General features: G+C 36.8%; 1 protein-coding gene across 1 annotated transcript in view; it reads left to right on the top strand.

Moving 5' to 3' along the window:
• The window catches only part of LOC148773892 (disks large 1 tumor suppressor protein-like), a 526413-nt gene that overhangs the window by 13039 nt on the left and 493985 nt on the right, over positions 1-19389 (top strand). The window contains exon 3 of the mRNA XM_088832359.1: positions 5159-5290. Coding sequence (XP_088688485.1) covers positions 5159-5290 — 132 coding nt within the window. The remainder of the gene's footprint in view (positions 1-5158; positions 5291-19389) is intronic.

The following is a 19389-nucleotide window of genomic DNA, read 5'->3' as shown; positions in this document are numbered from 1 at the left end:
CTACCAAACAACAACAACAGAGCCATAATTTACAAAATAGCAAAAATGATCATGTTAACAGTAAGAATTAGCATATATACTTCCCCAAAGAAGACTATATATATATATATATATATATATATATACACTTTTATTTGAGGGACTTCCCTGGTGGTTCAGTGGTTAAGACTCTAAGCTTGCAGTGCATGGGACACAAGTTCAGTCCCTGGTCAGAGAACTAAAATCCTGTATGCTGCATGGCTTGGCCACAAAATTTTTTTCTAATTTTCTAATAGCATATAAATAATGATCAAAAACTGTTCAGTGTTGCATATATTCACTTCAGATGGCATGAGAGGGGGGAAACTGTCATCATTCTTTCTTGTTTCAATTGATACATAGCATACTGTAGTTAAAATGACCTTTATAAAACTTTAAAAATGGTCGTGCTAATCTTTATTAAAAAATTTCCCATGGCTTCTCAGTCCTTCTTCAGGAAAAGGCCAAACAGTGTGATCTGTATGGTATCAGTTTATTTCTCTGTTCTCTTGGCACCTGATACCTCATCATAGTATGACCACGCTCTATTTTAATCTTTTACTTTGTTTAAATTTTCTACTTAATTATCTTTACCTTCAGACAGAAGACATCCCTGAGAGGGTAGAATATTTATCTTTTTTAGTATTGAACGACCAAAGTCTAGAGCATCGTAAGATAAATATTTGATTAATGAATGAGAGAACTTAGTATCTCTATTAGATTTTAAAGGTAGGACCATTTAAATTTATGTTATAAATATAATTTTATATTATTAAATACATGTAAAAATAGAGATTCAACTTATAACCCTAGATTCTAAAATTCAGTGATAAAATTATGTCTGATTGGTGAAGTTTTTTTTTTCCCCCCATAGAGATATGCTCAACAGTTTCTGGAGGATTAAGGGTGGTACTATGGAGAAAACACTCCGAATCAAAAGCTTTAGGATTAGGCTTCAAATTTGTTATTCAGTAGTTCTGTGATCTTGGGCAAGTCACGAATTTCAGTTTCATGCCTGCGTGTGTGTTAGTCCTTCAGTTGTGTCCGAATCTTTGTGATCCCATAGATTGTAGCCTGCCAGGCACCTCTGTCCGTGGAGTTCTCCAGGTAAGAATACTGGAGTGGGTTGCCATGCCCTTCTCCAGGGGATCTTCCTGACCCAGGGATTGAACCTAGGTCTCCTGCATGGCAGGCAGATTCTTTACCATCTGAGCCACCAGGGAAGCCCTAGTTTTATTTATAAGAGGCAATATAACTTAGTGGTGGGAATCAGATATTGCATGGGAAAGTTCTTTCTAAACTGTGAAAGTGAAAGGCGCTCAGTTGTGTCCGGCTCTTTGTGACCCCATGGACTATGCAGTCTGTGGAATTCTCCAGGCCAGAATACTGGAGTGGGCAGCCTTTCCCTTCACTAGGGAATCTTTCCAACCCAGGGATCGAGCCCAGGTCTCTCGCGTTGCAGTCGGATTGTATTTAGAGGAATTTCAAGATTTGAAATGATTTGTGTGTTCAGTTTACCATTTCCTCTATTATACTTTGATCTTAGTTTTCTGAACAATACCGTCACATGTTCTATAATTCTTAGTTGTGGCAAATAATTTTGTTATCTTTTCCCTATCTAAAAATTCATGCTAGCAGTATTGCTGTTTCAAATTAAATCACCTGTCCCAAAATTATAACTTTTTGACAATGCTGTTCTTAAACCAAAGACAAAAGAGTTGAACCTTAATTAACAGACAGTTGATTACCTATAATTCCAATTATGTAACATTCATTATATCCTTTGGATTGTATATTTCATCTGAAATTTTTATTTTAAAAAATGATTTCCCTGTTATTTCCTTCTGTATCTGCCTTCAGGTATTCCAAGTTTAGTTTTGTCCTTTCAGTAGACTCTGGAGTCATATGAATATAGATTTCCTTTAACAGAGAAAGTAAGATAATTGAGATCATTATATTGGCAGTTCAGTTGAAAAAAAATCTCCATTTATACCTGGTTTAATTTAAACAGCAGTCAAGATATTAGTCCCAACTTACTTGGGTAATTATCAACTTTCCACTTTATTCAACATCTGGTTAGGGATCTTTGACTTATACAACAAGATTCTTGTTATCTTTTGTTTTCTTTATTTATCAGCTTTGTGTAGTTATATAGTTTTCTGTTACCTTCACATTCAAGCTTTTGTTAATCAGAAACAAGAATTTAATCAGAAATGGAATTAACACCAGATGGTGATAATTGATATAAAAAAAAAACTTGAAAAGGCAACCACAATTCCAGCATTAGATGCTGGCATGCAAAAACCTAAGTTGTCTAAGACAGACTTGACCATATTTGACCATTTTTATTGTATTCTGCCTTCTTGTTTTATGTGTCAGATTTTTGTTGTACAGAGATGAGAGACATAATAAATTCTGTTGGTTTAGAGGCCATCTAGATGCTTTTAATTAATAGTGTCTTCCCTGGGTAGTCTCAATAAATATGTGTTGAAGGAATTAGTTAAAGTCCCTTTACCTAGTGACTTATGTCTGTCGATGTGATTATGGGAATGCTATCATGGTGTGCTGCAGTGCATGGGGTTGCAAAGAGTCGGACATGACTTATCAACTGAACAACAGCAGCAATAAGAAAGAATGAAAGCAAAGAAAGTGTAGACAGCATTTCAAGGAGTTTTGCTATAGAAGGGAACAGAACTGGGGACAGTAGTTAGTTGGAGAGGAATTAAGGGTAAAGGAAAGTTTTTAAAAATCACTGCTCTTACAGTTTTATTTATGCTGAAGGGAGGGATTGGAGAGGAAAACAGTTGATGATGAAGCAATGTAGGCAAAAGAAATTAGGCTTAGATGCTTAAGTAGAGGAGTTGGCATTAGAGAGAAACAAATATTTTATCCATTGTAATGGGGAAGGCAGAATATAGGGTGCAGCTACAGATAATCTAGTGGATATTAGATTAGGAGCTTGTGTAATTTCTCTTTTGATTTTCCACAAAATGGAAAACATGATCATCAGCTGAGGATGGCTGTAGGGGTAAACAATTGGAATGTTCAGTAGAAAAATATAAATTATTGTTATAATTGATATTTAGTCTGTGAAAGTGGTAGATTTGAAAGGCTATTAAAATTCAAAGACGGTTGTCTTTGTAGTAATGATTGTGGTAATCATTTCGCAATATATACAAATATCAAAACTTTCTGTTGTACACCTTAACTATATACAATTTTTATTTGTCAATCTGACCTCAGTAAAGCTGGGAGAAAAAGAATGAACCTCAAAGCAGGGAAGTTTTGATGAAGATTCCTCATATAATTAAAAAAATACACAATAACAGGAGAAGAGTTCTGGTCAGGTGGAGAAGTGCCAGGAATTCCTAAAGAGACTTTTGAAGGAAGTGACACTGACTGAAGGTAAAACTCATCCTCATGACAGAATCTGAGCAAAGATGAAGTTGTGGAAAACCAAGCCTGGCGTGCTGCAACCCATGGGATCGCAAAGAGCTGGACACAAAGAGCGACTGAACAACAGTGACAATTCCAGTCAGCTTTCATCCAAAATGATACTGATAAGAAACTTCATAATGTGTCTTCCCTATGAAAAGTTTGTATGCTATCAGTTCGTCAGGCAGGAACTCCTCAAACAGAACAAATATAAAGATAAATAAATCATATAAAGAGGAAAATTATCAGTGTAGTATTTAAGATTATGGTCTGCACTTTGTTGCCACTTTCTTCCGAAGCTTTCTAAACATAATGTTATAAAGAACAAGTCGGTGATGAAAGCAGCTGTTTGCTGGTTAAGGTGACTCTTGCCCTTGCTCATAATGCATCTCAGGTCTGAGGAAGGGCTGTACTTTATATTCTCAGTGCACATACGTGAGTACTACTGCTTAAGTGTGGCTTGACATTCTTCACACAGAACTTAATTTTGGGATAACTAAATTGAGTCTTCTCATTTCCAAAAAAATGGATTGTCACCTACGACACACCAAGACATTGTCACTTTGGTGACTTTTTCAGGGATATTTTGTTGTGTGGGCAACTAATACTTTGTCGTGTGGGCGATTCAAGAAGCCATAGTATAACAGTGTGTATTAAAAATGCCTGTAGTATTTGTGTAGGCGAAATGGTTTGGAAGAAGAGGGACAGTGATTACTTTTAACTGTCAGAGATGGTTTTATGGAATAGAGAGCATTTGTGTGTGTGTGTGTGTGTGTGTGTGTATGTTGGTCAAGTGTGTGTCTGACTCTTTGCGACCCCATAGACTGTATTCCACCAGGCTCCCCTGTCCATGGAGTCCTCCAGGCAGGAATACTGGAGTGGAGAAGCCACTTCCTTCTCTGGAGAACATTTGAGTTAGGTCCACATTAAGGGAAGATAAGTTTTCAGTTGACTTCTTGATTACTTTCTATGCACTAGGTATTGTACTAAGCATTTTGTAATTTAATCCTACTACCTCAGAGAGGTTAAGTAACTTATTGAAGGTCACACAGCTAGCAAATAGGTTTCAGACCCAGACCTAGCTAACAATAAACTCTTTCCAATGTAGCACACTAATTCAAGGAGGAGAGTGGTATGGGGGACGATATTCCAATACAGGGAGCAGGAGGAGCAAAGAAAAATGCAGAGGTATAGAAAGTGTGTGTGTATATGTATGTGTGTGTGTGGGGGAGTGGAGAGTGAAGTGAGCAATCCACTGTGACTTTGGCACTGTGTGTATATGTGTGAAGGGGGTGAAATAATACATAGTCGGAAATAAAGACTGAAAGTATAGCTTGTGAACAGCTCATGGAATGGTGGTCTCAAAAGTTACATTAAGGAATCTGGACATTATCTTGTAGGAGGTCACAAGTTTTAAGATAGTTTTCCTGACAGAGTCTTATATACTGTGTGACTATCAACTGGTCAGCATTCCATTTGGGCTTTTGCCTTGTTTCATAGTTGCAAATTCTTTTGGAAGACAATAGAAATAAAAGTGGGTTCTTAAAATTGAGTTCATTGTAATTATCAATTTTAAAAGTATGGAATCCCTGATTAGTTATTATATTCTGTGTTATGAAATTAGGAATACCACTAGACAATAGTTAATATTAGCTTACTGTTTTTCTGAGACCATAAGATAGAATTTTAAAATCATGTTTTTCAGATACTGACCGAGCTTTGTCATTACTGGAAGAATACTGCAAAAAATTAAGGAAACCAGAGGAGCAGCAGTTGAAAAATGCTGTTAAAAAGGTGATGGGTATCTTTAAGAGCAGCTTATTCCAAGCTTTGCTAGGTAGGTATTAAAAATTATTCATCATCTTCCCAATTAGAATTAGGCTTAATTGTTTGAATAATGTTGTCAGAGAACTTGATGTTAACCAAATTTGAAACTGAAATATTTTTCTTGATATCAGGTAGAAGAAAAAAATTTTTTTCATTTTCTTATTTCAGCTTATCTTAAAAAAGAACTGCTATAAGATGGAAATAAGTATATGTTAATAAAAATAAAAGTATTGAAAGAATGTTTTGTATAGGAAGACAAGTAAACACAGGAAAAAACTGGAGTATTTTATTTCAAAAATTGAGGGAAAATGTGCTAGAGAAGGAAGGTGCTTCCTTCTGGAGAAGGACTTGCCTGACATGAAAAATGATGGGTCACATTCTATTCAGTTAGGATTATAGTTCTAGTCTTACCTTCTTAAAACTTAAAACACTATTTTTCATCTTTTTGCTTCTCTCAAAAAATCTCATGATTCACACTGAAAAATTTATTGATGAAAATTTCAATACTTTTGTCAGTTTTTCATGAATTGAGCTACATAATGTTTAACCTTCTGTTTATTCTTGAATTTATGGTTTATGTATATCTTTATACATACATTTTTACATTTATGCAGATAATTTTTAATTCTTTTTTTAGAATTAAACTAGTAAAGATACAAATACCTCCCCCCAACAAAAACAACCAACAATTTTAAAAAGGACTCAATTATCAGTTCAGTTCAGTCGCTCAGTCATGTCCAACTCTTTGCAACCCCATGAATCACAGCATGCCAGACCTCCCTGTCCATCACCAACTCCCGGAGTTCATGCAAACTCATGTCCATCGAGTCAGTGATGCCATCCAGCCATCTCATTCTCTGTTGTCCCCGTCTCCTCCCACCCCCAAGCCCTCCCAGCATCAGAGTCTTTTCCAGTGAGTCAACTCGTCGCATGAGGTGGCCAAAGTATTGCAGTTTCAGCTTTAGCATCAGTCCTTCCAATGAACACCCAGGATTGATCGCCTTTAGAATGGACTGTTTGGATCTCCTTGCAGTCCAAGGGACTCTCAAGAGTCTTCTCCAACACCACAGTTCAAAAGCATCAATTCTTCAGTGATCAGCTTTCTTCACAGTCCAACTCTCACATCCATACATGACCACGGGAAAAACCATAGCCTTGACTCGACGGACCTTGGTTGGCAAAGTAATGTCTCTGCTTTCTAATATGCTCTCTAGGTTGGTCATAACTTTCCTTCCAAGCAGTAAGCGTCTTTTAATTTCCTGGCTGCAGTCAGCATCTGCAGTGATTTTGGAGCCCCCAAAAATAAAGTCTGACACTGTTTCCACTGTTTCTCCATCTATTTCCCATGAAGTGATGGGACCAGATGCCATGATCTTTGTTTTCTGAATGTTGAGCTTCAAGCCAACCTTTTCACTCTCCTCTTTCACATTCATCAAGAGGCTTTTGAGTCCCTCTTCACTTTCTGCCATAAGGGTGGCGTCATCTGCATATCTGAGGTTATTGATATTTCTCCCAGCAATCTTGATTCCAGCTTGTGCTTCTTCCAGCCCAGCGTTCCTCATGATGTACTCTGCATATAAGTTAAATAAGCAGGGTGACAATATACAGCCTTGACGTACTCCTTTCCCTATTTGGAACCAGTCTGTTGTTCCATGACCAGTTCTGACTGTTGCTTCCTGACCTGCATACAGGTTTCTCAAGAGGCAGGTCAGGTGGTCTGGTATTCCCATCTCTTTCAGAATGTTCCACAGTTTATTGTGATCCACACAGTCAAAGGCTTTGGCATAGTCCATGAAGCAGAAATAGATGTTTTTCTGGAACTCTCTTGCTTTCTCCATGATCCAGTGGATGTTGGCAATTTGATCTCTGGTGCCTCTGCCTTTTCTAAAACCTGCTTGAACATCTGGGAGTTCACGGTTCACATATTGCTGAAGCCTGGCTTGGAGAATTTTGAGCATGACTTTACTAGCGTGTGAGATGAGTGCAATTGTGCGGTAGTTTGAGCATTCTTTGGCATTGCCTTTCTTTGGGATTGGAATGAAGACTGACCTTTTCCAGTCCTGTGGCCACTGCTGAGTTTTCCAAATTTGCTGGCATATTGAGTCAATTATAGATTCTCCTAAATTTAAACAGTATATTTTAAAGAAATAATTGTGTCTACTAGACATTATTACTACTTTTTCCAGGTCTGATGGTTACTGATATAAAAACTAAAAACATGAATTTATGAGAATTAGTCTTGAAAATATTTTGTTTCTATTATAGTGAATGTTTATACTTATTGACAAAACTACAACCCTGTGGTTTATATTTAAGAAACCATTCCTTTTTGAAAAATTGAAAATCAATCTATTGAATAAAAATAGTAAAAGCTCTGTAGGATTATTTTGTCTGTGGATTAATTTCTTTGAAATATTCTTTTATGGCTAGTAAGGATTAATGACACACGTAACTATAATCATCTTAGTTGGTATTAAATAAAAACAAGTCTAAATGGACTCTTAATGAAATTTAAATAGACCCTGTCATTAGAGAATAGTATTTTAGAGAACATTTTTTAAGCAACAGATTTCTCAGTTAAAAATTAATAATTTTATTAAGACCTTTAACTGAATAGCCATACCTCTAAATAGATTTGTATGATGTGCTTAGATAAGATTGGGCTACGTCTTTTGATTGAGTTTTTGAGAACTTTATTTAGGAAGAATATTGTTGAATGCTTTAGATAATTCTACTAGGATAATGTATTCATTTGGCAGTGCAGCATCATTACATGAAGAATAAAAAGATGAATGACCAAGAGTTGTATTTTGCCATTGTTTTAAGTGAGTGATAAATATCTTGGCAGAAAGCCTATAGAGTAGTTGGAATTTCTCTAATAAAATGAGAGGTCACAGTAATCTGTAAAAAGCTGTTATGTAAGTAATCCTGATGCCCAGCTTTGAATGGATAGATTTGTTTTGGCTGGTCTTTTAAGTCATTTTGGAATAAACCAGATTGCAAAGAATGAAACAATGCTATACAATGCAGCATAATTTTCTATTGAATTTTATTGGTCTCACTGTGAATTTTTTTTTTTAACGACCCAAAAAGGAAAAACTACATAGCCCTGTGTATCCTGAAGGGGATTGTATCTTTATAAAAGGATAAGTAGGGAACCGTTGATAAACAGGGCATTTTTTATGCTGGGTATTTTGCTGTTTCAACCAACTTCCCTTCCCCTTCTTTTTTGCTGCACATAATGGAAAATAGTGGCTTTAACCCATTATTCTGATAATCAGATAGTATGTTGAAATAATGCCTTGCGTGAAATCTCAACTGAAGAAAAGAGGAGGCACTCATAGTGCAGAAAATCCAATACAAATGTATAGTAGGGTAAAACACTGTTATTGCAGAATGTGCTGTATCTCTTACAGGTGACTAGGAGACCAGGCCTTCTCTCAGTAAATGAAAAGCATCACTTTGAAAATAAATAATATCCTTCTTTTGTGAAAAAAGAAAATGCAAACACTAGTTTATCTTAGATGGTATAATCTTTGAGCACAGAATTCTGTCTCCATAGCTTTGATCATTATTATAGTGCATAAAAGCATTTTATAAATGGGTTCTGTAATAATAGGATGAGGAGTGATAGCAAAAGGTATTTTTTTTATTTTTAAAATATAACTTTATCTGATTATAAGTATGCTGCGCTTAGTTGCTCAGTCATGTCCGAGGTTTTGTGACCCCAAGGACTGAAGCCTGCCAGGCTCTTCTGTCCGTGGGAATTCTCCAGGCAAGAACTCTGGAGTGGGTTGCCATGCCCTCCTCCAGGGGATCTTTCCAACCCAAGGATTGAACCCAGGTTTCCCGCGTTGCAGGCAGATTCTTTACTGCCTGAGCCACTAGGGAAGCCTGATTATAAGCATAATATATGCTAATTATGGAACATTTCAAAATAAAGTAAAAGAAAATAAAACCCAAGGGTAAAATGCATTTCTCTTGTGATAAACAGTGTGAATAATGAACTGTTTGATGAACTTTCTTCCTTCTTGCTTCTTTAGTCCCTGTATTCTGTTTTGATTTTCCATTTACGAATAACTGAAAGTATAAACAAAAAGACCTTAACTTTAAAAAGTTAGTAATTAATGTTCATTAATACACACATAAAAAGAAAAATGCCTAAAAGAGCAAAGCTGCACACTTCGATGTTAGGCTTAGGGTGACATCTTGTGGAAATACTAAGGAAAATGTTTTCTCCAGTGGATGGTTATAGTTTTATGATGATTGCAATATTAGCACTTTTCAGAATTTGAATATAAGTGAATTCCACGATATTTTACAACTTAATTTAAGTCTCTTCATTTAGCACAGCTAAAGCAGTCAGACTTTCAAGGGACTCTGTTAGGTTATTTACCTTTGTTTAGGAGCAAGATGGAATGTTTTTGTACTTCTCTGCCAGATCTACTTTGAAAATTTAATGATCTGTGTTAGCACCATAATGATCTGTAAAGACCATTTAAATCATGTAATTGGTTAGTTCATTTTTGAGTTACGTACCATGAAATTTCTTTGCTTTGATACCTTATTGAAAATTGCCTTATTTATTACTTTTATGTACCTGAATGGATAGAACATATATGTATATTTAGTACCTTTCAACCCCTTCCAAAATCTTGTTAGCATTGTTTAATCTAATTTTGTTTTCTGTTACTTCACTTCAGTGTTTGAGGGGAAACCTGGGGGGAGGCCTTAGAAGAGAATGGGCAGTAAAGTGATTGTTTCCCGAAAGCTCTGCTGGTAGCATAGCAACATCTTAGAAAAGAACTTATTTTGCTTTCTGGTGGCTGAATGTCAGATTTTGTGTTAGAGTAAAATATTTTTTATTTTCATTAACATAAGTATAGACCATATGGAATTATTAGCAATAGAGGTGACACAGTAGATATACTACATATTGGGATTTATCATCTCCTTCTACCTGTCCTTACCTGTTAGCAGCTTTAACCAGCCCTTTTGTTTTGTCTTATAGTACTTTGTTCATATTACTATAAAATACTTGTTATGTTGCCTTATGACAAATTGAGTATATTACTGCTACCTCAATAGAATGTGATAGCTTGAGAGTTGAGGTTATATCTATTTAACATTTGTACCCTCAGTTTGTGAGCCTTTAATAATAATAGGTCATCAATAAATTTTATTTATCTATTCAACAATTATTTAAAAAATACCTGTTATGTGTTACACATTATGCTTGACAATGGGATATAACATTAAACTATCAGTTCAGTCGCTCAGTAGTGTCCGACTCTTTACGACCCCATGGATTGAAGGCTTCCCTGTCCAACTTCCCTTCAGCAACTCCTGGAGCCTACTCAAACTTGTGTCCATCACGTCAGTAAACTATAGAGGAGAGAATAGCCCTTGCCGTTATGGGTGAGAGAAATCAAGTGGAGAAAAGAGATATTAGGTATGCGATTAGTGAGTCATTTAAATATAATAATGATTAGTATTATGAAATTGATCAGGATGAGAGTTCTATCAGATTTTAGTTTGAGTAAAAAGAAGTTGTATTTTTTCTCATGATAGTAATTCTAACATGTTGGGTTGGCCAAAAAAATTGGGTTTTCCTGTAACAGCTTATGGAAAATCCGAACAAACTTTTTGGTTTGTTATTTATTTCAAAATAATATCTATTTGCAAACATCATGGTTATTCTGGTCTTAATTTGTTTAATAAATTTGTAATTTTTGCCACCTGATCATAAGAAACTGAAATAGTTTTTTTGTAGATTATAGTGAAGTGGTTATATAAATTTAGAACAACTTGACTCTATCCTCCAAAGCAGAGGTTCTCAGAGTGTGGTTCTTGGATCAGCAGCATCAGCCTCACTTGGGAATTTGGTCAGCATTGCAAATTCTTGGGCCTCTCTCCAGACCTACTGAATTAGAAACTCTGAAAGCAGGGTGCATCAAATAATGTTGCAGTAAGTCTTCCAGGCTATTCTGAGGCATGCTAAAGTTTGAGAACCTGTGTTCTAAATAGTTAAATATTTGACCACTCAAGGAAAGAAATATAGTATGTGAACAGCATTAATAAATTTGGGAAAATATGGTGGTGGTATTTCTTCATTCTTGAGTTTTATAAAAATTTGGTTTGATCTGTGACAAAGATAACGAGCCATTATAATATCATTCTGGGATATACAATAGTGTATCTGAAGTGGATTTTTTCCCTTTGTATACTTCATGGTAGTTTCTACCTATGGGACTGTGAATAGAGAACAAATAAGCTACACTGAGATGCCATTGTTGGCACATGCGAGACTCAGTTCAGTTTAGTTGCTCAGTTGTGTCTGACTCTTTGCGACCCCATGGACTGTAGCACACCAGGCTTCCATGTCTATCACCAACTCCCGGAGCCTACTCAAACTCATGTCCATTGAGTCGGTGATGCTATCCAACCATCTCATACTCTGTCGTCCCCTTCTCCTCCCACCTCAGTCTTTCCCAGCATCAGAATCTTATCAAATGAGTCAGTTCATCAGATCAGGTGGCCAAAGTATTGGAGCTTCAGCTTCTAGACAGCATATTAAAAAGCAGAGACATTACTTTGCCAACAAAGGTCCATCTAGTCAAAGCTATGGTTTTTTCAGTAGTCATGTATGGATGTGAGAGTTGGACTATAAAGAAAGCTGAGCACTGAAGAATCGATGCTTTGAACTGTGGTGTTGGAGAAGACTGTTGAGAGTTCCTTGGACTTCAAGGAGGGTGAATGTTAGGTTCTTAAATACTGAGACCTACTCTGTTCTTGCTTAATTTGTTTACAATACACATTTCAGTAGAAAAAATGCAGGTATCTCAGTTATTACAATTTAGTAATAATAATTAACAAGGTATTTATGAGGTATTTACCTCCTTACATGGACATGTGCAGGTGGATATTATTAAAAACCAAATTCCTACCCTTGAGGGTGTTAAGGTCAGTTAGGAAGGTAATATTCACATATATACTAACAAGTATGGCATGAGATATAACCGAGGTTTAAACTCTGGAGCTTAGACCAAAGTGCTGTAGGAGTCCAAAGAAGCATGGATTCATTGTAGATTGGTGTTGCTGGGGAAGATTTTTTTTTTATAAGATGTAAATAGGATTTGGGTAAGAAGAGAGGATAGGAAAGGACATTTTTTCCTCATCCATTTATCTAATCACCCATGTATCCATTTGTTCATTCAAACACTGAACACTGTGCCAGATATAAAACTGGAGAGAAAAAGCATTGAATGAACTTGCATGAATAGTTTATATTTACCATTGCGAAAATGCTACAGTGGTGAAGTAGAGAATGTGGTGGGTGAGAGGCTTAATTTTAGCAGTGGAATCAGGGTGAGCTATCTTAGGGAAGTGGCATTTGAGGTGATGACAAACATTCATGGAAATCAGAAGGAGAGTGAGGAAATAGATGTGACTTAAACGAGGTTCAAGATATTCTTGATATTTATGCTTTAAAAGTGTTCTCTCAGAGCTGGCCAAAGGATCGTATTAGACTTAAATCTCTTCTGGAGACTTAAGTTTGAAGATACACTTGAGAAACAAGAGTGGTAAGCAGAAAATGGGGCCCAAACAGTTCTTATAATTCCCTTTGTTAAACCGCTATATACTGAGTGTGATTAGTTGTGTGCTCTATGTCAAGCAGGATCAAATGTTTCTTAAGTTAATTTTGACACTTTCAGTTGGGTGCCACCAAGAAGTTTGTCTCTGGACCTTTTATATTTGCTGCAGGATTTATGTCACCAGATGGCACCATTTAACTAAATTTATGTACTATGGATGCTTATAAGTGTGATTGTCTTCAAATGAAGAATGTTTTTATTTGTGCTGTAATAGAAATAGCCCCAAATTAATTTCTTTTGATAGCATATTTGACTTCTATACACAGTAAGGTAATGAAACCCCAAAAGTTTGTTGGGAGCTTGAAAGCATCTGGTAATTTCTGATAAGAAACATAATAAATGAAAATTTGGTGGTGATCACTATCACTGATATATGGAATCTGGCAAAAAAGCAGAACACAATAGGCTACCCTATCTAGATTTTCCCATAGCTAGTAGAGTAATATTATGAATATTTTACCCTTGAATTTAACTTTCTTATATAGGGAGTTGATATGCGTAATAACAAAAATACAGAGAAGATTCTAAAAGGTTGTTTTAGAAATAAGCCTTTTCAAGATGTTTGGAAATATCAGGTAGTAATATATTAAATAATTTTATCAATAGAGTATATGTTCTCTTGAATTGTGGAACTAATAAAATTAATAGAACATGATAAAGAATTCTTTCTTAGTATAAACATTTATCCCAAGGAAATGAATATTTGTTCTCAGCTAAAAACTTCCTTAATGTTTTCCCTGCCACTAAGCAAAATTAGTTACTTCTCTCTTATGTCCCTATAGTATTTGTTGGTATTTCTGGTGTAACAGTTACTCTGTTGTATTATTATTAAGTGATTACATGTTGGCCTCCCTCAATAGACTATGAGCTTTTTGCATACAGGAACTGGTTCTAATTCAGTGTGTAGCAGTGTCTGCCATGGAATAGTCTATCATTAAATTTCTTCATTTGACAGAGTCTATCTTGAACACCTCCTATTTAAGAGACACCCAGGTTCTGGGGATTTAGTGAGAAGAGAGATATAGACCCTTTGTCATGAAACTCAGGGTCTGCTAAGGGAAACAGACAATTAAATAAGTACAGCTGTGATAAATACTTTGAAATAGTTATTTGGATCAAATAGTAAAATAAGGAATTACTTCAACTAATATAATTTGTATTATTGTGGATTGTGTTTGTTTAAAAATATTTAGATAGTATTTGTTAAATGAAACCTTCCAGTAGTTTTCTGTTATCCTTGGAATGAAATTTGAACTTCTCACCTATAAGGCTCCCTATCACCTCTACCTACCTCTCATCTGTTAGCACTCTTCCCTACTCTGTATTCCAGCCAAAATGGCCTTCTCTCTGCTTCTAAATGCTGCCCAAAGCACTTTACATGCTTCCCTTTTGCTTGGAGTACTTTCTACCAAGATCTTTGCCTAACTTGATTATCTCATCATTTAGGTCACAGTGCTTTGAAAATGCCTTTTCACCTCACTTCTCACCTCTGTCCCACCCCCAAGTCACATCTATCACATTACCTGTCTTATTTTTGTCACTGTATGTATCACTGAGAAATTTTGTCATGTATTTTTTGTGTGCCTTTCTCCACTAGAATGTAAATTCTATAGGAGCAGCCATCCTGCCTGTCATAATCATTGCTGTATCTTTTATATTAGCTTGGTGCCTGGAACATAATAGCCATGAAATAAATATTTGTTGAATGAATGAATGTGGCTGCGTGCCTAGGTCTCTGTTAGATTCATGTTTAAGTTAGAAATAGACTTATTTGAAAGGAGAGAAAGTCTTCAATAAGTAGTTTTTTTGTGTGTTTTTTTCTTTATGTAGGCAGTTGCTAGCATTAAGTGAGCATCACGGGAAAGTTCCAGCTGGTGTCTCTACAACTGGGCATTATAACATGACCTCAGGAAGGAGCGTAGAGCCTGTAGAGCCCAGGGCAGGTGTTGTCAGCCAGGCAGAGCACCTGGAACTTTGCCTGAGCCAAAAGAATGGATCCCAGTTACCACCTAGCAGACTTCTGCATCAGAGGCTGGGAGTATGCCCAATGAGCAAATGGACAGGGACATTGCTCAAGGACCAGAGGAGTAAAATGACAGTGTGTTGATCTAGTGAACCCAACCTATTTCTACCCCATGACTATGATGGCAGATAAAACCATTGTCTCCCCCCAGAACTGTCTGTGCCTATGTAGCTAGGCATTATTTTAGGAGACGCAGGAGAGGGGTAGGCTATGTGAATGAACAGTTTTATCTGAGACTTTAAATTATTGAGTCAGACTACACTTTAAACTGGATTGAGTGGCCACGTTTCCCATTTAGCCAGTGACTGAGGGCTTCCGAAGCAGCTGAATAAAACATAGACACAGTTAAGAGCTATACATTTTGTTTGCCACCATGCCACTTATACCATGGTGTGGTATAATTTGTGCATGTGATCCTGCAGTACTGACCCATAGAGCTCAGTGTTGGTTCTTACTTGATACTACTTTCCAGTTTGGTATTGAATGTTGAAAAGCATTAACCACAGGAAGGAACAATGGAAAAAATAAATAACTCACAAGTATCTCATAGGGAAAGAGACTTCCCAGGAGGCGTTAGTTGTAAAAGAACCTGTCTGCCAATGCAAGGAACATAAGAGATGAGGGTTCAATCCCTGTGTTAGGAAGATCCCCTGAGGAGGACACGGCAACCTACTCCAGTACTCTTGTCTGGAGAATCCCATGAGTAGAGGAGCCTGGTGGATTGCAGTCCATCGAGTCGCACAGAGTCAGACTTGACTGAAGTGACTTCACATGCATGCATGTCTCATAGGGAAATCTTTTTGTTGTTGTTTAGTCGCCAAGTTGTGTCCGACTCTTTGGGACCCCATGGACTGCAGTATGCCAGGCCTTCCTGCCCCTCACCATCTTCAAGAATTTGCCTAAGTTCATGTCCATTGACTTGATGATGCAATCCAACCATCTCATCCTCTGTCACCCTCTTCTCCTTCTGCCTTTGTATAAAAAGGCAAAAAGAGGGAAGCCTTTGCCTTCATCCTGTTAGCTCTGGTCCCTGGCAAAAGATGAAAGTGGTGGAGAGTGAGGAATATTGGTCTACCTTTGTTTACACAAGTCTCTCCTAAGAGTTGCTTAAGAAAACATTTCTCCTCTACTTTATTTCTTGCTCGGAAGCTACAGAACTTCTTAGACAATGTTAGGAATTCAAAACATTGCAGTAATAACCTACAGATTCCACAAAGCATAAATTTTCCTGGTTGCTAGTTTTAGAGCCTCTAAGTTTTACCTTATATTCAGTTTCTAGTTTGCTGTCAAAATAATAAATTTTCATAAAACTGTAAGAGATTTCTTTGTAGGACCATATACACGCACATTGAGTCATCAAATGTACCTAGAACCACCAAACTCCAGTGGGCATGCCAGTTCTTAAAAATCTAGTTAATCATGAATCCCTTAAAAATTTAAAGCATTTTTAAACTGACAGAAACAAATTATACTAAATATTAAATAATGCATTCAGAAACATGTTTGGTTTTAAAAATAAACCATTTGAAGATAAACTATTCAAAAATAAACCTTGTTCTTTAGAAATAGTTGCTGCAGGAATTTTTTGAAGAAGGGTTTAAGAGTTCTTCAATTGATCAAAATAGGACAATAATTATATAAATATATAAATGTGACTTAGATTTCATTAATTGGGGTACTTAATATCATCAACGAAACCTGTTTATTTAAGGTGCAGGACTCCAGTTAGTAATTTTTCAGAATATATGTTCACTTTCTTCTTGCTTTCTTCCTTATACAAATTTAATTTTTTTAACTATATGTTTTCTAGAAATGAAAGCCATGGAGATATGGAAAATATATTTAGTAGGGCTCTCTGCAGTTACTAAACACCATTTCCTGAGTCTGAGTGTTTATAATTGTAACATGGAAGAGCTGGACTAATGCAATGACTTTCTTTATAAACATATGATTATGAAGAGGAATATGACTGCATATTGAATGAAGTATATAGGAAAATGGACAGCAGTTTTCTACATAGTAATTTCATACTTTTAAATTTGAATGATTGTCATTATTTTGCCTTTGTTTTTGGATAGTCCAGTTCCTCGTATCAGATTCTTGGTCTCTGCTCTAATAGTAATCTCTTCCTTCACTGTATCTCAACCACCCATTCTTAAATTTTACTCTGTACATCTCAACATTATTAATAACCACACTTCTAAAAATGTCAGGATGTAAATATACTACTTTGTTACCGTCACTAATCACCTTCTATTGATACAGTTCATTTATGTATCTCCCATATCAGCCATTCTTTGATCCCATCAGTTCAGTTCAGTTGCTGAGTTGTGTCCGATTCTGTTACACCATGAACCTCAGCACGCCAGGCCTCCCTGTCCATTACCAACTCCCAGAGTCTACCCAAAGCTATGTCCATCGAGTCAGTGATGCCATCCAACCATCTCATCCTCTGTCATCCCCTTCTCTTTCTGCCCTCAATCTTTCCCAGCATCAGGGTCTTTTCCAATGAGTCAGCTCTTTGCATCAGGTAGCCAAAGTATTGGAGTTTCAGCTTCAACATCAGTCCTTCCAATGAACACCCAGGACTGATCTCCTTTAGGATGGACTGGTTGGATCTCCTTGCAGTCCAAGGGACTCTCAAGAGTCTTCTCCAACACCACAGTTCAAAAGCATCAATTCTTCAGCGCTTAGCTTTCTTTATAGTCCAACTCTTATATCCATACATGACCACTGGAAAAACCATAGCCTTGACTAGATGGACCTTGGTTGGCAAAGTAATGTCTCTGCTTTTTAATATACTATCTAGATTGGTCATAACTTACCTTCCAAGGAGTAAGTGTCTTTTAATTTCATGGCTGCAATCACCATCTACAGTGATTTTGGAGCCCGGAAAAGTAAAGTCAGCATTGTTTCCACTTTTTCCCCATCTATTTCCCATGAAGTGATGGGACCAGATGCCACGATCTTAGTTTTGATCCCATCAGTTCAGTCGCTCAGTCGTGTCCGACTCTTTGCGACCCCATGAATCACAGCATGCCAGGCCTCCCTGTCCATCACCAACTCCTGGAGTTCACTCAAACTCATGTCCATCGAGTCGGTGATGCCATCCAGCCATCTCATTCTCTGTCGTCCCCTTCTCCTCCTGCCCCCAATCTCTCCCAGCATCAGAGTCTTTTCCAGTGAGTCAACTCTTCACATGAGGTGGCCAAAGTATTGGAGTTTCAGCTTTAGCATTAGTCATAAGCACTACTAAATAAATGACTCCACAGTTTTATTTTCATGATCTGTTAGCAATCATAAGTCTTTGGGTCCAGCTTAAAATAACATGATTCATTGCTATAATTAATCATTTTGTATACCTCTTCAATTTCTTTGTTGTCTGTCCATCTGCTGGCAAAAATCAACCTCTCATTAAACTTACTTTTGTCTATTTCATGTCTGCTCCATTCCAACTAAATGTAGCTGGAGAAATACATACAACCTTGTTAACTGGTTCCACTTTAAATTATGACCAAAAGCCTACTGTGTTTCTTTGGACAGTTCACTTTCTTGTTCCCAGGGATAACATTTCATATCTTTTCTTCCTCTTCGAATGCAGTACACTGAACCTTCTTCAACTTTAGCTGCTGACCTTTCTTCTTACTTTATTGAGACAATGAAAACAATCAGGGAGCTTCCTCCTCTTTTCAGTATTTGATCTACCTATATCTGTATCTATGTGTTTTGCCTTTTCTTTTATTAATGTGGATAGACTGTCTCTCCATTTATCTAAGACTAAATCCTCTTCTTGGATAGAGTATTAGTGTCCTGGAAGGTAACAGAAAGCCTTCTCAAAGGAAGTTTAATTTTGAATTTGTTTACAAAGAGATGGGAAGAGTTAAGGGAATCAACCAGGGATGGAAGCACTTGGGGAGTAGGAACAGTGGGAATCTTGAAGGAACAGGGAAAGCATGTGAACTATTAATATAACACAAATAGAACTATAATTATTAGAAGGGCTGCTTGAGAGGAGCTATGGCTTTGGGAAGAAGATAGCCATTGCCAAACCACCACCCAGCAAGGAGAGAGCCGGACAAATAAACATCCCAACCCCTCTTTCCTCCCTTCCTTAGTCTTCTGCTGGTTACTATCAGTGGACCCCAATAGAAAGCCAGAGGACAAGGGAGCTGGGTGACAGAGTCTGTTAAGGTCAGCTTCCCAGGACACAGTGCAGGGTGAATAGGGGAAGAAAGATGTCCTAGATGGGCAAACAGAGAAGATTCATGCCATGTTATGTCTAGATTTTTCAAATCTAGACAAGAATCAAAGAATATGCTATTGTAATTATTCCTCCTCTCTTTGCAGTTAATACTTACCTTTCTATTCACTTACTCTTATTAGCACACAAATGTCTCCTCTTAAAAGGAACATTTTAGAGTAAGGGTTAAG

This window comes from Moschus berezovskii, chromosome 25 (assembly GCF_049115385.1).
Source record: "Moschus berezovskii isolate FMDL1 chromosome 25, NW_MosBer_1.0, whole genome shotgun sequence".
NCBI lineage: Eukaryota > Metazoa > Chordata > Mammalia > Artiodactyla > Moschidae > Moschus > Moschus berezovskii.
The sequence above is the reverse complement of the archived record's forward strand: the minus strand, read 5'-3'. Positions and strand labels throughout refer to the sequence as shown.